Below are 19,577 nucleotides of genomic sequence, written 5' to 3'. Positions count from 1 at the left end.
TCTGACTCCTGAGCTCACTGGCTACTGATGGAGTGTCAGTGTGACCGCCCTCCTGAGCTTCATCAGTGGTTAGGAGCTCTGACTCCTGAGGCTCACTGGCTACTGATGGAGTGTCAGTGTGACCGCCCTCCAGATCTTCATCAGTGGTTAGGAGCTCTGACTCGTGAGGCTCGCTGTCTACTGATGGAGTGTCAGTGTGACCGCCCTCCTGAGCTTCATCAGTGGTTAGGAGCTTAGACTCCTGAGGCTCGCTGGCTACTGATGGAGTGTCAGTGTGACCGCCCTCCTGATCTTCATCAGTGGTTAGGAGCTCAGACTCCTGAGGCTCGCTGGCTACTGATGGAGTGTCAGTGTGACCGCCCTCCTGAGCTTCATCAGTGGTTAGGAGCTCTGCCTCCTGAGGCTCACTGGCTACTGATGGAGTGTCAGTGTGACCGCCCTCCAGATCTTCATCAGTGGTTAGGAGCTCTGCCTCCTGAGGCTCACTGTCTACTGATGGAGTGTCAGTGGGACAGCCCTCCAGAGCTTCATCAGTGGTTAGGAGCTCTGACTCCTGAGGCTCACTGGCTACTGATGGAGTGTCAGTGTGACCGCCCTCCAGATCTTCATCAGTGGTTAGGAGCTCTGACTCGTGAGGCTCACTGTCTACTGATGGAGTGTCAGTGTGACCGCTCTCCAGATCTTCATCAGTGGTTAGGAGCTCTGACTCGTGAGGCTCACTGTCTACTGATGGAGTGTCAGTGTGACCGCTCTCCAGATCTTCATCAGTGGTTAGGAGCTCTAACTCCTGAGGCTCACTGGCTACTGATGGAGTGTCAGTGTGACCGCCCTCCAGATCTTCATCAGTGGTTAGGAGCTCTGACTCGTGAGGCTCACTGTCTACTGATGGAGTGTCAGTGTGACCGCTCTCCAGATCTTCATCAGTGGTTAGGAGCTCTGACTCGTGAGGCTCACTAGCTACTGATGGAGTGTCAGTGTGACCGCCCTCCAGATCTTCATCAGTGGTTAGGAGCTCTGACTCGTGAGGCTCACTGTCTACTGATGGAGTGTCAGTGTGACCGCTCTCCTGATCTTCATCTGTCAATGGGAGTGAAATGGCCATTCTTGCTTTTGTGTTTTCTCCCATAAAGTATTCTGATTTAAGTTGAACGCCCAAAGTTGTTTGGATGTTCGCAAGAATATTCCTTCGATTACATATCTCAACTCGAATACTACTTGCTGATTGTCTGTTTGTTTTTGCTTTAATTATGCTTTGAATACCCTGCACTGGCACCAGTGATACCCCGCACTGGCACCAGTGATACCCTGCACTGGTACCAGTAATACCCTGCACTGGCGCCAGTGATGTGGCTGATCTAGTCCCCGGGCTCTGTGTAGGGCATTAGATAGCAGCACCAAATTCATTGAGACCTCTAGCTATCTTCAGGAATGTCAAAGCTAGCATTTACTCTTTGAGCTCTTACAATCCTCTCTAGAGTTCATCAATACAGTGCAGTATCAGCCATTGTATCCCTGTCACTGCCTCAAAGATGGCTAAATGAGTCCCAGATTCCTCAAGAAAGCATTGAAGTCCAGGAATGTATCCTTAGCTCAGCACCACCTCATTCCGCCACTAAGATCACATGATTTTATTTTAACAAGAGTGAAAACAATATTAAGTTATAAAAAAAGTAAGCACACTGACAAACCTTCTAGGAGCAACCCAACCAGTGCGGTTATTTTCAGTGCATAAAAATACAAACGCATCTGAATGTCATTTCAGGGACCTAGTAGGATATTAGAAAAAGGCTCTGCAGCAGTACTTCCAGCGTTTGCTCTAAACTGAGGGGAGGGTTTCCAGAAAGCGGCCCGCCTGTCAATCCCTCCTCGAGAATTGTCTGAACTCATAATAAGCTGGGCGTTGCTAGGGGGGGCTAAGGGGGCTATAGCCCCTGATCTTTTGGTTGTAGCCCCGGATAGAATCTCAGGAGCTGCAGCAAAAAGACTAGCTAGCCCCCAGTCCCAACACTTCCAACATCAGCGTAGCCCCGGGTCTTTTCCAGACCTAGCAACTCCCCTGATGATCTAAACAACCTGATACTGACCTAGCCACGTATGCACCCCTTAATCTAAAGAAGTGGGGCTGTTTCCTTTCCCTCCACCCACTTTCTGCTGGTAAATTCAATTTTAGAAGAAGGTAGCATGAGATAGGGTTAGAGGCTGAGCTTCCGAAATGGTTGCCCTGTCTTCTAGTCTGTATTTTCATTCCTCTTCATCTTTGGTGCAAACACATGTATCTATGGGTTTTAATAACATAACAGCTGTATTTGTAGAGCACTCTGTTTACCCCAAAAGGGACATTTTGGCACTATTGACAGATAACAGATGTTTATTGTTACCCAACTTAATGGCACTCATTTTATCAGCCTCAGCACGATAAAGGGCTGAGTGGACCAGTGACCATGAGGTCAAACCCAGGTTCCTGTAGTGGATGCATTAGTCCACTGAGCCACAGACCCGACTAATCCACTGAGCCACAGACACAGCTTTATAAAGCATGAACCTAGCTGGGAAGCAGCAGAGTACTGTACATAGGAGATGCACTCACAGGGTTACAAGTACGGGTCACAGCGTAGTAGGGGAGCTTTCAATTCAGGGGCTGACCCCAGTTTGTTACAAAGAGGGATGACGTTTGTGTACAACCCGCCCACCTCCGCTCTAGGTGAAATTGCTAACCAAAAGGCACAGGCATCTCTTCGGCAATTGAGAACATTCTTTTACTGTAACTAGATGATTGGATGCCATGGGAGGGCAGGGGTGATTGGCATGGGGAGAGTACATGGCAACAATGATATGGACAGGGAAGGTGGTGTGGTGGGAAGTGAAATGATGTTGCAGAGCAGTGTATGCAGAATGTGGGGGAGAATGCAAAATGGAGTGCATGCCGGTGAGTATCTCCAGTGAAGCCATTGCACAGTGCAGGCCGCTCTCTCTCCTCAGAGTCTACTTTATCTCCCTTGGCAATGCTCACATTTCTCCTCCTTGTGCTCATGCAGATGGTGATCTTCTCGGAGCCCGGTCTTCAGGGAGAGCAGCACGAGATCTGGGGTGATGTCTATGATGCTACTGCCCTCGAGCTGCCCATCGCCATCTCTATACGAGTGGTCCGTGGTGGGTGAGTAAGGGCGGAACGGGACAAGGGCACGCAAGTATGTGGTGGGTGAGTGGAGAGGGAAGGATGTCTGTGGTCGACGAGTTGGGAGGTAAGTTCATCCTCTTAGTATGAACCGTGCACATGGATGAGTATGGCTAAAGTGGGTTCCTTGTTGGGCTATTCAGTGTGGGATTGTGGTGCTTGGTTGTTGACTGTATGAATAGTGAAGGAGAGGATTTGCGGTGAGGGCAAATCAGTGAGTGTGTGAGTCAGTCAGTCTTTCAGTTAGTGACTAGGTACTGATGTTCATGGTGACTGAAAGAAGGGACTGTGAAGTGCTTTTTTTGGGTGCGGGTGTGATGGTGGGTTCATTGGTGGATAAATGACGGGGGAGTGGGGCCCTTGGTGGTTGACTGAAGGTTGTTCTCAATTGAGGACTCCTATATGCAACACCAGTAAAGCTTTATTAAAGCTGCCCCTAGGGCATGGAATTCTCTCCCGCTTGACCTAAGGGAAATGAAGTCTACTGAAATATTCAAGAAAAAAATTTAAAACTCTGTTATTTTACTAGCTTCCCTACCAATCTTATCTCCATTCTCTGGCATTTAGGCAGTCTTAGTTCTAGACCCTGTCCTTGTGCTAACTGTCCGTCTGTTAATTTGATGTGCGCCCCTAAGCCTCCGGGTTCCTGGTTGCGCGTAACAAGTGTACAAAGTAAGTAAAGTAAAAAGTAAAGGTGTGATGCCAGTGAAGAGTTACTGTATGGAGGCAGCATTGGTCACCACAAGGGTTGTGTACTCTAATCTGAGAATTATGCACACAGCATTGGTCACATTGTATCTGCGTACACTCCTCTGATATATGTTGAAACCTAGTAGCAGGAGGAGGGTCATCTGGTTGCAATGCGTGTAAATTATCTCAGGATTGGTGGTTTGGCCAGTCTGGTCACTTGCCTTTGGAATTTGATTGGAAGGGGCCAAGATCCACAGGGAAGAATGACTGTTTTTCCCTAGGTGTCAGGAGCCTCTGAGAGGTCCCGGAGGGAAAGAGTCCCAAGGAGAACCCTGGGAACAACAACCTATTGTCTCTCCCTATCTTGTATTTGGTTGGTCTTTGGATCCCTAACCATCTTGTGATTTTTTTGTGCAGATGGGTCATGTACGAGAAGCCCCGCTTCCAGGGCCGAAAGATTGTGCTGGAGGAGGGGGTAATTGAGATGAGCGACCCCTGGGGCGACGGCGATGATGATGGTGATGCAGAAGAGTTCTCAAAAACCTCAGTGGTCATTGGATCCCTGCGACATGTGGTTCGGGTGAGTAAATTGTGTGAATTGTGCAAATCCCCATACGCTCCATATTTATGCTCAGAGGAAATTGATGTCTTCTCACATGGTGTGCACTATATGCAACGAAGAGAAGTAGGCGGAAACTGGGAGAGTGAAATATGGGGAGGCTAAGTGAAATGCAAAGTGTATGGGTGGAATAGTGATAATTAGAGTGCAATATGGCAAGTTCATATGAAATAGGGATCATTTAGGGGAAATAGACCAGGTCAGAGAGAATTGTTGGATAGTAGGATGAAATGGGGCTAGTAGGTGTATGTGGCCAGTCTACTGACATGCTATAGGACAAAATAGAGTAGGTTATGTGGAAGAAGCACGACTCTGTGTGAAAAAAGGATGTGGTAGGGGGAAAAGGGTTGGGTGTTTACGATTAGTGGCAGGGTAAGAAATAAAAGGTCTACTGTCCTATAGGGAAATTGGTGAGCTTTCTTCAAAGGTCAATGAGTGTCCAGCACTGGGTCTAAGCGCAAAAATCTCCCACAAACAGTTCTTGTTTATTCTACGCACCTTCTACGTGTATACTTCCTCCTCCTCAAGATAATAGCTAATAGCACACCCTGGAGCAGCGTTCTCCAGAACTCACATCCAAAAGCTGACCAGTCCTACCAATGAGCTCCAAAGTCAATGGGGCATTGCCTGGAAGTCTACCCAACAACTCGGCTACAGGATCGGGGAGCCATGTCTCATCATGAGAGCGTAGGTCATGTGATTCAATGCCCACCAACATGCTTTAATCTTCCCCCTCATGTGCAGTTGTGCAAAAGAAGCTGCCTAAATGTTCCAGATCAGCTTCTGCAAGTTGGACACATTTCTGCAGTTATACCTTAAAAGGCGAGAACCCTGTGCTTGAGTCACGCCGTGCTGGTTTCCTGTTCAGCTGCCATTCTTTATGAGACCTGTTGCTCCTAATGTACTGTCTCTGTCGCTTGTCCCAATGCAGGCTCCTCTCTGAGAGCATTTGCGGAAGTGCAGATGTGAAGCATGTGTGGTCAGGTTTGGATTTCCTGTTATGCCACAGTCCTCTGCTTCTTTGCATTTTTCGGTGCTGGTTTCCTGGACCACACCGATAATTTCATTATAGGTCTGCAATGATCGGCCTCACGTGACCGAACACACACCTGAGAGGGGACCTTTGTAGACCACCTGGAACCAGCCAACAAAAATGTGCTAGCCCAACACAGACGCCATGCTTGCTGCATCGCTTGTTGTTTGCTTTGCCTTAGAAAAGAAATTGTGGGACTGCATCACACCCTGGCTTCTCACAGAGCCTGCTAACACCAGAAATATCATTGTGGACAATATTTTGTGGATCAACAGATATCAAATGCAGTTTGTGATTCGGCTCCCTAAGACACCCCAACACGCAGTGCACAACCCAACACCTGCACAGACACTTCGAAGCCATACAAAGAGGCTAAATAGAAACCTTATTCTAAACAAGCTGAGGCTTTTTTTTTTCTTTTCTCAGAACTGAAAGGAAGTGAAAACAGGGCTCACGAAACCAGAACACACTCTCCGTAAAGCAAAATCAAATGGCAGCCAATAGCAACTCACAGAGAACTGCAAGAAAGACTACATGTCAATGTGGGAGTGCACCGCTGCACAACCCAGGTGCAAGCAGCAAAGAGCTCTATCAAATATTCAAGGTTTCTGAAGGAACTTCTAAATACTCAAACTCCACAAAACACACCTTGTCCATCTGAGTGCTGCACAAAGCATACAAAGAATATCCATGAATGAAATCCAAATATTCTGGACAACCATCCGAAAAGTGGATCACCCCTCCCACGGGAAACCTGCAGACCGCCAATGTAAGCGTCAACAAACTGCCAGACCACACCAATCTCCACTACCATCAGTTCACCGTAGCGCCCAGCAACAGTCAACAAGTAAACAAAACGATCACCAGCTTGAAACCCAGACAGGCAGGCAGGCCGGTGCCCACCAAGAGTGGTCAAAGAACACTCAGAGACACTAGCAGCAGCATCAGCTGTTCTAGACAAGAGGAGCATTGCCCCTGTATGATAGCAGCCAGGGCTGCTCCTTCCATAAAGAACCCCACAATAGATCCAGCCTGTTACAGACCAGTGTAACACATACGCTTAATTGCTAAAGTAATTCAAAAGGCAGAAATCAACTAACAAACCATCTTTAAGCCCTCAATGTGCTAGGTGATTGCTTCTAGAGCAAGACCCAGCCATGCTCGGCATAAAAGAGCCGAGCATGGTCATGAATTAAGAGAGACATAGATCCAGTCTGGTCCTACTGGACCTGTCGCCTGCCTTCGACATTATACCGGATTTACTGACTAGTAGTAACAATGTTCATAAAAGAGATGACCCAGAGATGTTCTGGATCCCTCCTGCCCAACAGGCAAATGCAGACTGAACGACCATGAAACCATATTATTATTATACCGATCTACTGACTAGTAGTAACAACGTTCGTAAAAGCGATGACCCAGAGATGTTCTAGACCCCTCCTGGCCAACAGGCAAAAGCAGACTGAACGACCATGAAACCATGTTATTATTATACCGAATCTACTGACTAGTAGTAACAACGTTCGTAAAAGAGATGACACAGAGATGTTCTGGATCCCTCCTGGCCAACAGGCAAAAGTAGACTGAATGACCATGAAACCATGTTATTAGTTTGGAGCGCAAAGAGTGAAATACAGAGCTCGGGAAAGCAGAACATAGCAGACATAACGAACTATCAAAGAGAAGCAAAAAATAACAGATGCACGCAACGTACCATTGGCACATTATTCTCAACCATTACTCCCATAACAGAAGGAGTCCTGTAGGGTTTGGTGTTTTGCTTATCATAGTATAACACGTATGTGACATTTCTCTGTGATCTCTGCATAATCAAACTTAGACAAAGGTTTCACTACATCCACACAGCTCTAAATGTGAGGACTAAGTACTCAGGGACATTAAACACCCAGTAATTTCCCCCTGGATGTGATCAAATGAAGTTAACCTCAAAAGTGAAATGTCAGAGTGACTGATGCTATGCTTATTTATAACCGAGCGTTGATAACCCACTCCAGTGTACTCACACCATAATACTCTACTGGCCTCCCAACACATTTCTGCACAATTGCAAGGGCCTAGGGGTACAGTTCAGCCCCCAACCTAACACAGAAGGGAAGGAAACCCAGTACCAGGCGTGTGTTTGATACCTATAGGTCCTCCCGATTTCCTATGTTCCAAAGAAGCTATACACATGTTTGGCGACAATAAAAAAGAGATTAAAAAGCAATGGTAGTCAACTGAGAGCAATTCGACTACATGAACATTTATTTTTGCCTGACTTTCTGCAGAGAATTGACAATACGGCTAAAGAAGCAGTAACATACAACCTCAAACCTTTTTAATCCTCAGAAAACTCTGGACCAAAGTTGACTCTCCTCCAAATTCAAACTGATAGTCAAAGTCCACACATACTGCCTGTGCCTACTCCAAGATCCACCCAATTAAAGTCCAAACCATAGATTGTATCTTGTAACTGCAGTCTCCCCACCAGCACAAGATTGAAGTCCCAACCTATAGGCCGTCACAGCTTGAGCACAGAGTGGAGAAGCCGAAACGCAAGCCTGATGTCCACCAGCAGAAGGTTCTGCTAATACCAAAGTGCCCCAGATCCTGAGGACTGCACCCTCATAAAGAGAAATTCCTCACTGGACTCCAATGTAACACTTGTAGATAAAGCCTTCATGTATACGGCTTGTGACCTAATGCATATTCGGATCCGATATGATCACCTGTCAATTAAAGCCATAGAACTGTCCTGGATTATTGTAATTTACAAATCATTCTGAATAAAAATATCTGAAAACATACCTCTGAGATCCTAAATCCTGTCAAGTTATCCAGTGCAGAATTCCAACAGTACAGGGTTTCTCTGAGAAAGAAAAACAAAGTGTTGCAATGATGGAGTGTGCGTTTCGGAATCCTCATTATCGCAACCACTCATTAGTTCACTTGACCCACATGAGTGCCATCCGGCACTGGCAGCATTCCCGCCAACATGTATATCCTGATGCTTCTTCGGCATATGAGAGCATGTAGGTGCAGAGCATCCGCCCGCTCTACCAGGCGAGAGGTTCTCACGCTGAAGATGCACAGCGGCCATAATCCTCCATATTAGAATGCACCGTACTCCACCTGTGAGTTTAGATGGCATCAAGGGCGTCCCTTCTAATAGCCCTCGCTTGCCTCGGCCTATTTCTGGCAGTGCTGAACTCTGTAGCAATCAGAATCTCACATGTACCTGAACTCATAAAATCCCACCCCCCTGAAAAAAACGTAAAAACACATTTCCTCACCAACAGCAATAATAAGGCGGGGAAAAGATTGACCACATATGCCAGGGCCATAAAACACATAAAACACCCGTGTACCAAAGGGTTTTATTGTTATACAAAGATGAACATGCAGATCCATCTCTCTAAGCAAATTCCGAAACTTTGCATTTCTAACTAACAGTCCATTGTACTGCTATATCTGGCTCCCAAACCTTGCATTTCTAACTAACAGTCCATTGTACTGCTATATCTGGCTCCCAAACTTAACATTTCTAACTAACAGTCCATTGTACTGCTATATCTGGCTCCCAAACCTTGCATTTCTAGCTAACAGTCCATTGTACTGCTATATCTGGCTCCCAAACTTTACATTTCTAACTAACAGTCCATTGTACTGCTATATCTGGCTCCCAAACTTTGCATTTCTAACTAACAGTCCATTGCACTGCTATATCTGGCTCCCAAACTTTGCATTTATAACTAACAGTCCATTGTACTGCTATATCTGGCTCCCAAACTTTGCATTTCTAACTAACAGTCCATTGTACTGCTATATCCGGCTCCCAAACTTTGCATTTCTAACTAACAGCCCATTGTACTGCTATATCTGGCTCCCTATTGCTATTGGAGTATAGTCCAAAATTAACCCTTTTCAGTCATTCTCTCTGGCTTACAGTTCTGGTGTTTCTCCATTACGTGAATCTTATAACACTTGCTGTGAGAAATTGCCCCTTGGCAAGGGGGCAAATCCATGGCTTTTTTGATTTATTAACAAAGAGAATGATGAGAGTAATTCCATCTCAGAAAGGGGTAATCTGCCAACCAGATTCCCCCTTTCCCATTGACTCAATGCCAAAAGCAAAGTGCATTCATGCCCTGCCTTGTCAATAGTCTGATTGGTGGCACCCGCTCTATTCGTGGCACAGAGCAGGTTTGAAGGTCACGAGAAGACCACTTGACAGCTGCACAGACAGCCAAGTCCCTGTGGTGCAGAAGAGGCATTTAAGATATGCCCCACTCTACCCAAAACTATGACGACCATGAGTCACCCATGCTGGTGGCAGGGTCAACTCTAAATAAAACTATGCCTAACGTTTAGACATGGTGCATGGAACTACTTATGATCATGACCACCACATCCCAATTGATATCGCACATGTGTCAGCTCCAGTGAGCCAACTCCACTATGATGGCAGGACGAGAACCTGGAGGGCCGGACCTCCTCTTTGATCTATTTGTGAGGGCAATTAATACCCTCAAGCTGAGACAGCCTCACAGCAGGCAGCTGTCCTGGGCCCGGACATCAAGAGAGCACACCTATTCAAAAGGAGTAGCCTCACACCAGGGTGCTGCATCTCTAAAGGTCTTTGTTCGCGATAAGAAAGGAAGGGGGTGGGATTATGATAAGAAGGAGGGCCCTGGTCAATGGGAGAAGGTTTCCACCATTTTGCGTCTCACTGTCCCTCTCTCTCTTCCCTGTCCCCTCCACTTCCTCTGGGGCAAAGCACTTTGAGTGTGACATTAACAGGGCAAAGTCCACTCTGTCTCAGAGCAGGGATTGGACCACTAAGGCAGGCAAGCTTTAGTCCAACTATCTGTGGACTTTTGCCTTTAAAAGAAGGGGTCTTCTACCCCTTCAGTATATTCGAGCAGTTCCTCTCGGATCCTTTAAGGCCGCAGAGTCATTCTGAAGATATCACTGTACTTCCCTCAGCCTGAGGTGAAGAACGAATCATCCAAGATCTGTCCGCCGCCACTCCCAGGGCACATCGGAAGTAACCTCTACTATGGATCAGGACCTACCACTCTGCGCCAGAATCTCCTGAGCTGGGAGAGCAGAACCTGAATGGAACCCTGCTATCCTCGAGTTCCCCTGAAATGGCGTCACAGCAACCGGAGGACAGACCAGCCCAAGCTCTCTGTTCACCGCACCTGGAACAAGATGGAAGTCATTGGAACTGGTTTCTGTGCTCCTTGACCCATCGAACATTGCTTGCACCTTCGACCGGCCTGACACTGCATTGTGTCCCATGCCAAGCTCATCACCTGGTTGTCCCGATGCAACTGCTCAATGCCGGGACCCAAAACAAATAACTGGTGAGTCACTCACTGACTCTAGCCGGGGTTTACAACCATGGCTCGTTCCAGCTAGCCCTTGAACTGCCACCTCATTGATCGGCCATCAACGCACACAAGACCACCACTTCGCTGACCGTCATCTGCTGACTTGAACTGCTGGAGCATCACTCATCGACCCTTACCAGCGGCTAAAGCCTGAATCGACCTGGCCAACTGCAAATCGTTCTCCCGACTGCCCCGACCTGCATCCTTAAAGAACCGCAGTTCTACTGCACAGAGTAACCGCATTTGCCCCTACTCGGTGCCTGCTTGCTGCCAGGGCCTCCACAATCCTAGGTGCCAGAACTGAGCCGAATCAGCTCACATCTACATTCGCCCTGGGTCTGTTGTGTCATCCCACCAAGATCAGAATCCAGGTACTGTTGTCTCTGAACTGCCCTCTCGGTCCATTTGGATCCTAAAGACTGGTCTTCTCATGATCCCTCCTGTTTTCTACAAAGATGTCCTTTTATGGTAGTACCTTACCTACCACCCCTAGAACTACGCTCAGGGTGCTACTCTCTGCAGTCTGTCGCGTCATCTCTGTTCTTCCTTTGGGGTGGGTTTTTGTACAGTGTTTCTATTTGTTCTACGTGCAGATGGTGTGTTTTAATGAAAGTGTTTAAATTTGTATAGAACCTTCTTTGGACATTCCCTTTATTTTGGACTGTGATACTGTGTTGTTTTGGTCACTACAGGTTCACCTTTACACTACTCATTAGAGCATAGCCTTCCCTCAGCCCACGTTGCCACAAAGGCAAAGGAGGTTGCTTAATTTTTAAGAAAATAAGTGTCAGTGCCAAAATATTTTCTAGCATGCCTATTACACATTGGGGTGGGCAACTCTTTGCCCACTGTTGACACTACCCATGGCTGCTCCATACATGTCAACATATTTGTGGTTAATGCTGCAAGTCCGACCGGTTAATTGAGGGTGATGGATCCACTGTGCGATTTACAGATATCAATCGACATATTCGTTTTGTCTTGAACTAAACTAAATGTTTAAGTATTTCTTTAAAACACATCACTGTTAACATTTTGCTCTGATGCTATCATTGGCAAGTGGAATATGAACCATCTATCCATGGAAAAAAAGGACAGGCTTGCTTCCTCCCTGCGGTAAATTGATAGACAAATGCAGGCAAAATCATTACTTAACTGATGAACTTGCCTGTCAAACACTGCAGCAAGATTGTCTTATATAAGTGTTCACTCATGACAGGAACTCCTCTTTGATATTGGCCTTTCACTGACCTTGCTCCTGTGTTGGGGCTGCTGACTGGTGACTCTCCTGTTGTTGTCAACCAACCCTGATGGCCATTGCAGGAAAATGAGTCCCGCCATGGCATGATGATACTGGGGGGAGGGAGGGGCAGCATGATTCAGCCCCAGTTTTTGGAGACTGCCAGGGCCTAGGCTTCAGCCCACCTAAAGCACTGGCTATCAAACTTAGGGAAGAGATGTCAGACAGTGAATCTACATCCTTCCTCTTTCCCTATTTTTAGTTTTGGTTGCAATGGTGCATACTTGCCACTAGGGTGAAATGTATGTAGTAGTGGGAGCCAAATTCTTAGCATTCCACGGACCATCACCTGCACCATATTATATTATAATTGGTTATTTATAACTTGTTTAATACCAGAGGTTTCTAAGCACGGATCGAACCTGTGTAGCTCCGCGTCGTCTTGCTTCTAAGGCGACCGTGCTGCCCCTGAACTTTTCTCCTCAGATATTATCCATACACATTCCATGTAGGACTCTGAAGTGTGTCTCTTTCCTCATTGGAAAAGTGTGCAAGGCCTGTGTCTTCTGGCACATCTATACTCTGGGTCAAGTTCTGTGCCTCCCTCCCTCCCTCCTTTCCTTCGTTCCCTCCTTTCTTTCCTTCCTTCCTTCCATTCCTTCCTTCATTCCTCCCTCTCTCGCGCCTCCCTCCCTCCCTCCCTCCTTCCCTCCCTCCCTCCCTCCCTCCCTCCCTCCCTCCCTCCCTCCCTCCCTCCCTCCCTCCCTCCCTCCCTCCCTCCCTTCCTTCCTTCCTTCCTTCCTTCCTTCCTTCCTTCCTTCCTTCCTTCCTTCCTTCCTTCCTTCCTTCCTTCCTTCCTTCCTTCCTTCCTTCCTTCCTTCCTTCCTTCCTTCCTTCCGTCTCTTCCATCCTTCCCATCCTACCCTTCCTTCCTTCCCTTCCTTCCCTTCCATCCTGCCTTCCTTCCTTCCCTTCCATCCTGCCTTCCTTCCTTCCTCCCATCCTGCCTTCCTTCTTTCCGCTTCAATCCTGCCTTCCTCTTCTTCTCTCCCTTCCTTCCCTTCCCTTCCTCCCTTCCTCCCTCCCTCCCTTCCTGCCTTCTTTCCTCTTCCACCCAGACTTCCTCTTCCTCCCTCCCCTTCCCCTCCCTCAATCCCTCCTTCCCTCCCTTCCCACTTTCTTCCCTTCCTTCTTTCCACTGCCTTCCTTCCACTTCCTCCCTCCCGAACGCATGTCCCTACTGCCCCCTCACACGCACACCTCTCAGAGCGTGTGTTTTTCCTATCCTGTTTCTGTTCTATGAGTATTCGCTTGATTTTTGCGTGTTTGTAATGCTTTCATACTTTCCTTCCGGTTCCACTTGACGTTTCGATGGTTGCTGTTTATATTTTCTTATGTGTTCCGGGCCCTTCAGCCCCGTCGTCGTCTTTCCTGTTGTTCCGGTTTCTTGATACATCTGGTGAGAGAGAGTTCTGCAGGACTCCCCGAGGGAGGATCTACAGTCACAGGCGTCAAAACACTTCCAAGGGCAGGGCTCCTGCGGCAGGCCTGGCCTAGCCGCAAATCCAGCTGTTAACCATTCATGCCTGTCTAGCTGCCTATCCAAATAAGCAACCCTGCCAAACACACCACCACGACATCACCACATCCGAAATCCAGCTGTGAACCATTCATGCCTGTCTAGCTGCCTATCTAAATAGGCAACCCCGCCACACACACCACCACGACATCACCACATCCCAAATCCAGCTGTTAACCATTCATGCCTGTCTAGCTCCCTATCCAAATAGGCAACCCCGCCACACACACCACCACGACATCACCACATCCCAAATCCAGCTGTTAACCATTCATGCCTGTCTAGCTGCCTATCCAAATAAGCAACCCTGCCAAACACACCACCACGACATCACCACATCCGAAATCCAGCTGTGAACCATTCATGCCTGTCTAGCTGCCTATCTAAATAAGCAACCCCGCCACACACACCACCACGACATCACCACATCCGAAATCCAGCTGTTAACCATTCATGCCTGTCTAGCTCCCTATCCAAATAGGCAACCCCGCCACACTCACCACCACGACATCACCACATCCCAAATCCAGCTGTTAACCATTCATGCCTGTCTAGCTCCCTATCCAAATAGGCAACCCCGCCACACACACCACCACGACATCACCACATCCCAAATCCAGCTGTCAACCATTCATGCCTGTCTAGCTCCCTATCTAAATAGGCAACCCCGCCACACACACCACCACGACATCACCAGATCCCAAATCCAGCTGTTATCCATTCATGCCTGTCTAGCTCCCTATCTAAATAGGCAACCCCGCCACACACACCACCACGACATCACCACATCCCAAATCCAGCTGTTAACCATTTATGCCTGTCTAGCTCCCTATCTAAATAGGCAACCCCGCCACACACACCACCACGACATCACCACATCCCAAATCCAGCTGTTAACCATTCATGCCTGTCTGTTCTGACTTGAGTGTCGTGTAGACCGATGAGACCTCCGTCCCCAAGTGACGCACAGGGGAACGAAATAGAAACCCGCTGTGCGACCCTTGAGGCCACAGGTGAGAGATGTCTTCCCAGATCCACGGAGCCTCTGGAACACCGATGCTGCTGTCAAGAAGGAAGGAGGTTAAGCACCAGGCAATCACAATACAGACAGGTAAACAAAAGAATCTAAAGTGTCTTACCTATCTGGTGTAAGGGAGACCCAGGTAACCTAGTAGGGAGGTTCGAGGCTCATTAGATGCGGCGGTCCCTGGAATGGTAGAACCGCAGGTTAGCGTGGATGAAGAGTAGCCACCTGTGGGAGTCAGGGCTTGACTTGAATCCCCAATAGGGAAAAAGGCGTAGAAGATCAGCAAGGTACCAAGGGATGATCCAAAGACAAGTCGAGGTGCAGTCCAAATATCCGGCAACAGGTAAACAGTTCCAAGCAAAAGTACCAAGGGGTGTCCGAGGGAGTCCGAGATAGAGTTCCGTGATCAAGGTAACAAGGAGCAAGATGTAACGCCAAACAGTGTCCGAAGCCAGCTGAGAAGCAATGAGCGTTCTGTCTCTCAGAGCTTTATACTGATCGCCCCTGGGTCATGTGACTTCTCTGGATCATGTGACGTCCACCAAGATCACATGGGGAACGCCATAGCGTATCACGTGACCGGCGTGAAGACGTAAGGCCGCCCTTTCTGCTATACGTTCTCCAAGGCAGTTGCCAATGCAGAAAGGGTTGCAATCGAGCCCGTACACTGGTACGGAGTTTTCGGTTCTGTGGTTTCACCGAATCACTTGAGCCTCGAAGCTTGGGAGGAGATGTTGGGGGAATGTGAGCAGTGTTCTGATGTGTCGTGGCCTGGTGTGCAGAGGATCGCCTAACATAGCCCCCCCCCAACGGCCCACGACCCGGTGGGCAGGACGGATGATCCCTATGGAAGCGGGCTACCAACCGCGGGGCGTTCAAATCAGATGCGGAAACCCACGAACGCTCCTCCGGGCCGTAACCCGTCCAATCCACCAGAAACTGGAGCCTACCCCTAAACCATCTAGAACCCAAAATGGCCGACACCTCAAAAACATCAGGAGAGGTCAAGGACACCGGCGCAACAGGGGTACGAAGACGGACTGAGTCAGGACAGGGTTTGAGGAGGGAGACATGAAACACAGGATGGATACGCCAAGAGCTGGGGAGTACTAGACGGAAAGCCACCGGATTAACAACCTGTGAGATCACATACGGCCCGGCAAAGCGAGGCAGCAATTTCCGGCAACCCACTAGGCGAAGATGTCGGGAAGATAACCAGACCCTAGAACCCACCACCAGAGGGGGAGCAGCACGACGTTTGCCATCCACACGGGCCTTCATAGAGGCCTTTGCTTCAGTGAGATGAACCACTGTACTCGCATGAATAGCAGAAAGATCCCTAAGACATGTCGTGGCCGCAGGATTCGAAGAACCAGAGGCATCAGGGACCGGCAAAACCTTGGGATGTTGACCATAGAGGGCGTAAAAAGGAGAATAACCAGTAGCTGAATGAGCCGCATTGTTATACGCGAACTCCGCAAGCCGCAAAACGGCCAACCAAGAGGACTGATGTTGCAATATGAGGCAACGAAGGTACTGTTCCATCGATTGATTCGTCCTTTCGGTCTGACCATCGGTCTCCGGATGATAGGCCAAAGAATACCTCGTATCAATGCCCAATAGTTTCGTCAAGGATCTCCAAAACCGAGAGGTGAACTGTGAACCTCGATCGGAAACAATGACCGAAGGGAGGCCGAATAGCATAAACACATGTTCAAAAAACAAGTCCGCCAAGACAGGGGCCGAAGGGATACCTTTGCAAGGAACAAAACGGGCCATTTTTGTGAACGTGTCCACCACTACCCAGATGGTATCGAAGCCTTTCTACTTGGGGAGATCGGTAACGAAATCCATTGTCAATGTATGCCAGGGCCTGGGAGGTACCGGAAGCGGAAGCAACAACCCAATCGGTCGACCCCTTTGATGTTTAGCCTGAGCACATACCGCACAAGACCTGACATAACACTCCACATCGCGCTTCATAGAAGGCCACCAACACCAACGCTTGAGAAGGTCTAAAGTGCGCTCTTGTCCGGGATGGGCATTAAAGGGAGCGTCATGAGACCACTCAAGGGCAAGATTACGTGTATCAGGTGTAGGAAGGAACAGGCGTTCATGTACGAAAGGTAAACCATCAGAATATACCGGATCCCATTCTCGTAACTGGTCAGAATGATCGCTAGTCCAGGATCGAACCGAGTCTATCAGTGACAATGAGGGAGTACAGAGACAAATCACATGACTCTTTTCGAGAACAGTGTCGGGGAATGTAGGCAATTGGACCCCCCACGGGGAACGTGACAAGGCATCCGCCTTCCCATGTGCCGTTCCAGGACGGTGCATAATACGGAAGTCAAAGGAGGAAAAGAAAAGATGCCATCGGACCTGTCTGCTATTAATGCATTTCAGGGAGGCCAAATCCTGTAGGTTCCGATGATCGGAGTATACTGTGACAGGATACTTAGCCCCCAGAAGATGATGACGCCAAACATGGAACGCGTCCATGACCGCCAAGAGTTCTTTTTCCGTAACGGTATAATGAGACTCAGTACTGGAAAACTTACGGGAGTGGAATGCCACTGGATGTAATTTGCCGGTATTGGGACACGTCTGTGACAGCACCGCCCCGAGGGCAAAGGAAGAGGCATCTGCCTCGACTATGAACAGAAGATCCGGATTGGGATGTTGGAGTACCGGTGCGGTAGTAAAGGCGGTTTTCAGAGTCTCAAAAGCCTCCTGCTGTTCTCTCTGCCACTGATATGGTACCCGAGGACTAGTCAGGGCCGTGAGTGGGGCTACAATCGTGGAAAAGGAAGAGATGAAACGCCTATAGAAGTTGGCGAATCCTAAAAAGGCCTGCAAGGACTTGAGTGTTTGAGGTACTGGCCAATCTAAGACTGCTTTGACCTTAGACTCGTTCATGGATAACGCCCCAGGGGTGATGTGGAAACCCAAAAACTCAACAGAGGTCTTATGGAACTGACATTTCTCAGGTTTGGCAAATAAGGAATGTTTGCTTAAACGGGTTAATACTTCTCGGACGTGTTTTACATGGTCATCCAGATCACGAGAGAAGATCAGGATGTCGTCCAAATACACAACCATGTACACATCCAGAATATCCCTGAAAATGTCATTCATGAATCGTTGGAACGTGGCCGGGGCGTTACATAAGCCAAAGGGCATGACAAGATATTCGTACAATCCGTAACGAGTACAGAAAGCAGTTTTCCACTCGTCTCCCTCGCGAACGCGTACCAAATTGTATGCGCCGCGTAGATCAAGTTTGGTTAAAATGGAAGCATGTCTTAAATGATCTAAGAGTGGAGTGATTAACGGGATGGGATATCTATCCTTCTTGGTGATCGCGTTAAGACGCCGATAATCCACACAAGGACGTAAATCCCCCTCCTTCTTAGGTACAAAAAAGATAGGACTTGCCGCTGGTGAAGTGGAGGGGCAGATGTGTCCTAAACGCAGGGCGTTCTGTACATATTCTTTTAACACCAGTTCCTCCGAAGGAGACAGAGAGTAGATCCTGCCCGAAGGAACGGTGGAATTAGGAAGCAATTCGATTGGGCAGTCATAAGGTCTATGTGGAGGAAGTACCTCAGACGAGCCTCGATCGAAAACTGATTCGAAAGCCAGATATTCTGGCGGGATCCCAGACACCAACCCCCCAACAGTATGGGACTGTATGACTTCTGGATCGTCAACCGCCAGTGTGAGTTGTGCTAGGGCTCCCAAGACCCGAGAGGGTGTGTCAGGGGCTTGATGGATCGGGAGACAATAATTCTGACAAATATCGGACTCAAAGAGTACAGTGCCTGCTTGCCAATTGATCAATGGATTATGTTCACGTAACCAGGGAATCCCTAGTATGATACCGAATTGAGGTGCGGTGATCAAATCAAAACTTAAGGTTTCTGTGTGTATGTCCTGTATGTTCAACAAGAGGGGTGCAGTTTGATGTCTAACAGGACCAGAAATCAAAGCGGAGCCGTCTACGGCTTGGACAGGTTCCGGTCGTGTTTTTACCACTAAAGGTAGATTGAGGGAATGGGCCAAATCAATATCTATGTAATTACCAGTGGCACCAGAATCGATAATGATATTGACTGCATGTAGAAGGCCAGTAGAGGGACATAGAGTAGCCTTTATGGAGATAGGTTGAACACGAGCAAAGGTAAGAGGGGTTCCCGGAGAAGATGATGGGACACTCGACCTGGTCTCCGGTTCTAAGGTCGAGCCATCCGAAAAACCTGACTCTTCTTGGGACGTCGAGGACACTCTTTCACGAAATGTCCAGTGGTGCCACAGTAAAAGCACGCATTATCAACCCTTCTTCGTTCCCTCTCAGATGTTGTAATAGGACTGCGTACCCCTCCCACTTGCATAGGTTCTTCAGTAACGGAAACGGGAGTATTAACAAGAGGAGGAGAGGAGGAGGTCCCCGATTCAGCTCTACGCTCCGCTCGGCGTGCATCTACCTGCAGGACGAGATCAACCAATTCCTGGTACTGAGTAGGCATAGAAGGGATCACTGCTAAAGCGTCTTTCATGGTGTTACTCAACCCCCTATAAAAGACCACCGCCCGCTTATTTTCTGGCCATGATGTTTCCGCAACTAGCTGATTAAACCTGGTGATGTAATCTATCAGCGTTCTTTTGCCCTGAGTCAATTCCAACAACTCCAAATCCCTAGACTGTGCCTTGTGTCGAGTATCGAATACTCGGGACATTTCTAGGACCAACAAATCAAAGTCGTAAAGAACTGGGCTATTGTTTTCTAACAGGGGATTAGCCCAAGCGGCAGCT

General features: G+C 48.2%; 1 protein-coding gene across 3 annotated transcripts in view; it reads left to right on the top strand.

Moving 5' to 3' along the window:
* The window catches only part of CRYBG2 (crystallin beta-gamma domain containing 2), a 723,752-nt gene that overhangs the window by 557,436 nt on the left and 146,739 nt on the right, over nucleotides 1-19,577 (top strand). For all 3 annotated transcript variants that reach the window (XM_069622850.1, XM_069622849.1, XM_069622851.1), the window contains exons 6-7: nucleotides 3,036-3,154; nucleotides 4,283-4,445. In XM_069622850.1, the coding sequence (XP_069478951.1) occupies nucleotides 3,036-3,154; nucleotides 4,283-4,445 (282 nt within the window). The remainder of the gene's footprint in view (nucleotides 1-3,035; nucleotides 3,155-4,282; nucleotides 4,446-19,577) is intronic.

Source organism: Ambystoma mexicanum, chromosome 11 (genome assembly GCF_040938575.1).
Source record: "Ambystoma mexicanum isolate Mex_15411 chromosome 11, UKY_AmexF1_1, whole genome shotgun sequence".
Taxonomy (NCBI): Eukaryota; Metazoa; Chordata; class Amphibia; order Caudata; family Ambystomatidae; genus Ambystoma; species Ambystoma mexicanum.
This window is presented reverse-complemented; position numbering and strand designations above follow the sequence as displayed.